At 52.2% G+C, this 6,724-nt stretch overlaps 1 protein-coding gene across 1 annotated transcript in view; it reads left to right on the forward strand.

Moving 5' to 3' along the window:
* The window catches only part of npy2rl (neuropeptide Y receptor Y2, like), a 37,281-nt gene extending 33,508 nt beyond the window's left edge, over window positions 1–3,773 (forward strand). Inside the window, 10 exon segments of the mRNA XM_065950795.1 lie at window positions 320–357; window positions 359–404; window positions 407–485; window positions 2,418–2,527; window positions 2,530–2,570; window positions 3,024–3,113; window positions 3,115–3,330; window positions 3,333–3,483; window positions 3,486–3,518; window positions 3,521–3,773. Coding sequence (XP_065806867.1) covers window positions 320–357; window positions 359–404; window positions 407–485; window positions 2,418–2,527; window positions 2,530–2,570; window positions 3,024–3,113; window positions 3,115–3,330; window positions 3,333–3,483; window positions 3,486–3,518; window positions 3,521–3,759 — 1,043 coding nt within the window. The 3' untranslated portion in view covers window positions 3,760–3,773.
* The last annotated feature ends 2,951 nt before the right edge of the window (window positions 3,774–6,724 follow it).

Consider the following 6,724-nt stretch of genomic DNA (forward strand, 5'->3'; position numbering starts at 1 on the left):
GGTCGCAGACTCGCCCGCTCCAGTCCCCGCCGGGGCTCTCGGGTCCCAGACGGAACTGTCAGGTCTCATCAGAGGTCTAATAGACGTTATGATCACTGCAGAGCTGCTGCCCAGCATCCCCTCACCCGTCCACCAACAGCTGATCGATCACAGCTGGGCCAGCAGACCCCCAGCCCCTACAGACTCCATACTTTATTTCAAAATAAAAGCACACAGCAAGTAAAGTGCTCCCAGCTCATGGAGGAACGCGGCGTAAAGACACCTCAGAGTCTTAGAAGGCGTCTGAGTGTGACTGAGCGCTCTGTGTTCTCGTCTGCAGCCGACCTGCTGGCCAACACGCTGTGCCTCCCCTTCACCTCTCGTCTACACGCTGCAGGGAGAGTGGAAGTTCGGCAGCACGCTCTGTTCCTGCTGCCCTACGCCCAGGGGCTCACCGTGCACGTCTCCACGGTAACGCTCAACGTCATCGCCCTGGACCGCCACAGGTAGGTCGATTAAATACTCTGTTTGTTAGCGCAGTGCAGAGACAAAATCAGAAGTGGGTGTGGCTTTTACCGAAAGACTACGACGGGGAGGAGATTAAAGGTACCTGATACAACCAGGTGTGTGGCGTGCTGTGACGGGGTGTGTGTGTGTGTGTGTGTGTGTTGTTCAGGTGTATCGTGCTGTGACGGGTGTGTGTGTGTGTGTGTGTTTCAGGTGTATCGTGCTGTGACGGGGTGTGTGTGTGTGTGTTTCAGGTGTGGCGTGCTGTGACGGGGTGTGTGTGTGTGTGTGTGTGTGTTTCAGGTGTATCGTGCTGTGACGGGGTGTGTGTGTGTGTGTGTGTGTGTTTTCAGGTGTATCGTGCTGTGACAGTGTGTGTGTGTGTGTGTGTGTGTGTTCAGGTGTATCGCGCTGTGACGGGGTGTGTGTGTGTGTGTTTCAGGTGTATCGTGCTGTGACGGGGTGTGTGTGTGTGTGTGTGTGTGTGTTTCAGGTGTATCGTGCTGTGACGGGGTGTGGTGTGTGTGTGTGTTTCAGGTGTATCGTGCTGTGACGGTAGTGTGTGTGTGTGTGTTTCAGGTGTATCGTGCTGTGACGGTGTGTGTGTGTGTGTGTGTTTCAGGTGTATCGCGCTGTGACGGGGTGTGTGTGTGTGTGTGTGTTTCAGGTGTATCGTGCTGTGACGGGGTGTGTGTGTGTGTGTTTCAGGTGTATCGTGCTGTGACGGGGTGTGTGTGTGTGTGTTTCAGGTGTGGCGTGCTGTGACGGGGTGTGTGTGTGTGTGTGTTTCAGGTGTATCGTGCTGTGACGGGTGTGTGTGTGTGTGTGTTTCAGGTGTGTGCGTGCTGTGACGGGGTGTGTGTGTGTGTGTGTGTGTGTTTCAGGTGTATCGTGCCTGTGACGGGGTGTGTGTGTGTGTGTGTGTGTGTTTCAGGTGTATCGTGCTGTGACAGTGTGTGAGTGTGTGTGTGTGTTTCAGGTGTATCGCGCTGTGACGGGGTGTGTGTGTGTGTGTTTCAGGTGTATCGTGCTGTGACGGGGTGTGTGTGTGTGTGTGTGTGTGTGTGTTTCAGGTGTATCGTGCTGTGACGGGGTGTGTGTGTGTTTCAGGTGTATCGTGCTGTGACGGTGTGTGTGTGTGTGTTTCAGGTGTATCGTGCTGTGACGGTGTGTGTGTGTGTGTGTTTCAGGTGTATCGCGCTGTGACGGGGTGTGTGTGTGTGTTGTGTGTTTCAGGTGTATCGTGCTGTGACGGGGTGTGATGTGTGTATGTTTCAGGTGGTATCGTGCTGTGACGGGGTGTGTGTGTGTGTGTTTCAGGTGTGGCGTGCTGTGACGGGGTGTGTGTGTGTGTGTTTCAGGTGTATCGTGCTGGTGACGGTGTGTGTGTGTGTGTGTGTTTCAGGTGTATCGTGCTGTGACGGTGTGTGTGTGTGTTTCAGGTGTATCGTGCTGTGACGGTGTGTGTGTGTGTGTTTTCAGGTGTATCGTGCTGTGACGTGTGTGTGTGTGTTTCAGGTGTATCGTGCTGTGACGGGGTGTGTGTGTGTTTCAGGTGTGGCGTGCTGTGACGGTGTGTGTGTGTGTTTCAGGTGTATCGTGCTGTGACGGGGTGTGTGTGTGTTTCAGGTGTATCGTGCTGTGACGGTGTGTGTGTGTGTGTTTCAGGCTGTATCGTGCTGTGAGACGGGGTGTGTGTGTGTGTGTTTCAGGTGTATCGTGCTGTGACGGTGTGTGTGTGTTGTCAGGTGTGGCGTGCTGTGACGGTGTGTGTGTGTTTCAGGTGTATTGTGCTGTGACGGTGTGTGTGTGTTTCAGGTGTATCGTGCTGTGACGGTGTGTGTGTGTGTGTTTCAGGTGTGGCGTGCTGTGACGGGGTGTGTGTGTGTTTCAGGTGTGGCGTGCTGTGACGGTGTGTGTGTGTGTTGCAGGTGTATTGTGTACCACCTGGAGACCAGGATGCGTAAAAACGTGTGTTTCGGGGTCATAGCTCTGACCTGGGTGCTGAGCGCCGTGCTCGCCAGCCCTCTTGCCATCTTCAGAGATACCGCTCCTTTACCCTGAAGCCGGGACACACAATCCAGGTACACACACACACACATCACACACACACTATTCCAGGTACACACACACACACACACACACACACACACACACTATCCAGGTACACACACACACACACACACACACACACTATCCAGGTACACACACACACACACACACACACACACACTATCCAGGGTACACACACACACACACACACACACACACTATCCAGGTACACACACACACACACACACACACACACACTATCCAGGTACACACACACACACACACACACACACACTATCCAGGTACACACACACACACACACACACACACACACTATCCAGGTACACACACACACACACTATCCAGGTACACACACACACACACACACACACACACACACAGTAGATCAAACGTTAGGTTAAGTTATGAATATGGCGCCGGCCCTTGATTGGCCGGCCCCTGACCTCCTGTTCTCTCTTCTGAAGGGCTGCACGGAGAAGTGGCCCGGTAAGAACACGGACGGCACCGTGTACAGCATCTCGATGTTGATCCTTCAGTACTTCCTGCCGCTGTCCAGTCATCTCCTTCGCCTACGCCCGCATCTGGTCCAAACTGCGAGCTCACTGTCAGCCCAGCAGAGAACGGCAGGCGGCAGCAGTGCGGGATCCGAGCGCCCACCGGCGGCGGCGTAAAACCACCAAGATGTTAGTGACCATGGTGGTGGTGTTCGCCGTCAGCTGGTTGCCCTTCCACGCCTTCCAGCTGGCCACAGACATCGACAGCACGGTGCTGGGACATGCGCGAACTACCGCCTGCTCTACACTGTATTCCACGTGGTCGCCATGTGCTCCACCTTCGCCAACCCGCTGCTCTACGGATGGATGAACAGAAACTACCGCGCAGCCTTCCTCGCCGTCTTCAAGTGTCATAAGGGCGGCGAGAGAGGCGGAGAGACAGCATCCACCCTGCTGGAGGGGGGGGGGGGGCAAGAAGATCGTGCTTGAAACCCAAGACGTGATCTCCACCCGGCTGAACGCCACCGACGTAGTGAGAGCCAGAGGGGGGGCGGGGGACGAGGAGGGCGGGGACAAGGAGGGGGGCGGGGACGAGGAAGGCGCGGACGAGGAGGGCGAGGGATTAAACCCAAACAACGAGAGAGAGACGGCAGATCAAAGGATTGAACAAGAGGAGGATACAGCGAGCCTGAACCCCTCACTCTGATGCTGGACACTTTGGAGTTCTGAGATTTAAGAAGACGTGTCGTTGACCTTCGATTGGAAACTGTTGAACATTGATCGATGACTTTGGGTCTTTAAACCCACAGTGACTTACACCGTCCGTAAGGACCCGGGACTTGAACCCGGACTTGAACCTTTGTTTACAACTAAAGAAAAGAGCCGACTGTTTGCATGAGGACGCATGATGCAACAACCTGTTATATGTAATGTTTAATGTGCTGCTTCAAAACCTGAGGGGGGGACCAAGGGCCAGAGAGAGGAAAACCTGAGGGGGACCAAGGGCCAGAGAGAGGAAAACCTGAGGGGGGACCAAGGGCCAGAGAGAGGAAAACCTGAGGGGGACCAAGGGCCAGAGAGAGGAAAACCTGAGGGGGACCAAGGGCCAGAGAGAGGAAAACCTGAGGGGGGACCAAGGGCCAGAGGGAGGAAAACCTGAGGGGGACAAGGGCCAGAGAGAGGAAAACCTGAGGGGGGACCAAGGGCCAGAGAGAGGAAAACCTGAGGGGGGACCAAGGGCCAGAGGTAGGGTAACGGATGAGTCTTTGTGTTCTTGTTGTCATGGTTTAAAGTGTCAGGATTAAGGGAAAGGAGGAGACATGAGGGATAATGAGGTCACAGAAAGAAAAGACGAGCTGCTAAATGAATGTCTGATTCTCATTTTATGTCTTCAAATGTTTCCCGTGTTGCTTCTTTTGTCCGTCGATATACAGCTGTTCGGATCAAAGACGTCAAAGCGCACCGAGCCTCGATGTTCAGCTGGTAATATTTGATCCTCTGACGAATACAAGTCGAGATTAGTGTCCAGAGATCTTTTCTATTTCGTCTTTCTTCTCACAATTTGGTGCCTACATTTCCACAATGCAACAGACATGTAGGTGAAAGGTGGAGGTTAGCAGAGCTATTTGATGTAGCCGGGAGCTTGTAGAGGTCTGTGGTGAGCTCACGCCCCAACGTTGACTCAAGTGACATCACTTAAGGACAGGTATCAGAATTCAAACATCACCCAATACCTGGAAACGGCCAATCACAGCAGGGTTCAGTTAAGAATCTCTGACGCTGTACCCTTAGTAACTCCCTCAGACCCCTCTGAACACAGAGCCTTACAGGTCGCTCTAACACAGGAAGTTCTGGATTCTTGGCTGAGGGCCCGACCACTCAGAGATGACAGCAGATATCTGGAACAGTCACATGACAGCAGATATCACATGACAGCAGATATCACATGACAGCAGATATCTGGAACAGTCACATGACAGCAGATATCTGGAACAGTCACATGACAGCAGATATCACATGACAGCAGATATCACATGACAGCAGATATCTGGAACAGTCACATGACAGCAGATATCTGGAACAGTCACATGACAGCAGATATCTGGAACAGTCACATTACAGCAGATACTGGAACAGTCACATGACAGCAGATATCTGGAACAGTCACATGACAGCAGATATCTGGAACAGTCACATGACAGCAGATATCTGGAACAGTTCACATTACAGCAGATATCTGGAACAGTCACATGACAGCAGATATCTGGAACAGTCACATGACAGCAGATATCTGGAACAGTCACATGACAGCAGATATCTGGAACAGTCACATGACAGCAGATATCTGGAACAGTCACATGACAGCAGATATCTGGAACAGTCACATTACAGCAGATATCTGGAACAGTCACATGACAGCAGATATCTCGAACAGTCACATGACAGCAGATATCTGGAACAGTCACATTACAGCAGATATCTGGAACAGTCACATGACAGCAGATATCTGGAACAGTCACATTACAGCAGATATCTGGAACAGTCACATTACAGCAGATATCTGGAACAGTCACATGACAGCAGATATCACATGACAGCAGATATCTGGAACAGTCACATTACAGCAGATATCTGGAACAGTCACATGACAGCAGATATCTGGAACAGTCACATTACAGCAGATATCTGGAACAGTCACATGACAGCAGATATCTGGAACAGTCACATGACCAGCAGATATCTGGAACAGTCACATTACAGCAGATATCTGGAACAGTCACATTACAGCAGATATCTGGAACAGTCACATGACAGCAGATATCTGGAACAGTCACATAAACAGAGCAGAGACAAAGAACAGCTTTAGAAACAATCAGAGGTGAAAGAGGGGATCAAACTATCAGCAGAGAAAATCCACCATTTATTCTGGACTCAGCCTCCCTCCCTCCTATCTCTCTCTCTCTCTCCCTCTCCCTCTCTCCCTCTCTCTCTCTCTCTCTCCCTCTCCTCTCCCTCGTCTCTTCTTCTCATCTCTCCTCTCTCTCTCTCATCCCTCCATCCTCCTCTCTCTTTCTCTCTCTCTCTCCCTCTCTCTCTCTCTCTCCTCTCCCTTCCCCTCCATCCTCTCTCTCTCTCTCCCTCCTCCATCCTCTCTCTCTCTCTCCCTCCCTCCATCCTCTCTCTCTCTCTCTCTCTCCCTCCTCCATCCTCTCTCTCTCTCTCTCCCTCCCTCCATCCTCTCTCTCATCTCTCTCTCTCTTTCTCCCTCTCTCTCTCTCCCTCTCTCCCTCTCTCTCTCTCCCTCTCTCTCTCTCTCCCCTCTCCCTCTCTCTCTCTCTCTCTCCTCTCCCTCTCCCTCTCCTCTATCTCCCTCCCTCTCTCTCTCTCTCTCTCTCTCTCTGGGCTACCTCGCTGCCTCGCTCAACCCCAATCCCAAAATCTCTCCCTTACCCTCCCTCTGATCCACACCAGCTGTTTATCTCCGCCCTCGTTTGAGCGCTGTCCTTTCTCTCCCTCGTGAAGCTCGCTGTGATTCCTGTGGCCTGACAGCTGCTGAATTGTGTTTTGTTCAGACAAAAGGGCGTCATTCCATGGCGACGTCCCGTCTGTGAGCCCAAACATTTCCCATAATGCAGTTCACTGAGATGTTTATTTATTGGATCACGTCAACG

This window comes from Labrus bergylta, chromosome 22 (genome assembly GCF_963930695.1).
Source record: "Labrus bergylta chromosome 22, fLabBer1.1, whole genome shotgun sequence".
NCBI lineage: Eukaryota > Metazoa > Chordata > Actinopteri > Labriformes > Labridae > Labrus > Labrus bergylta.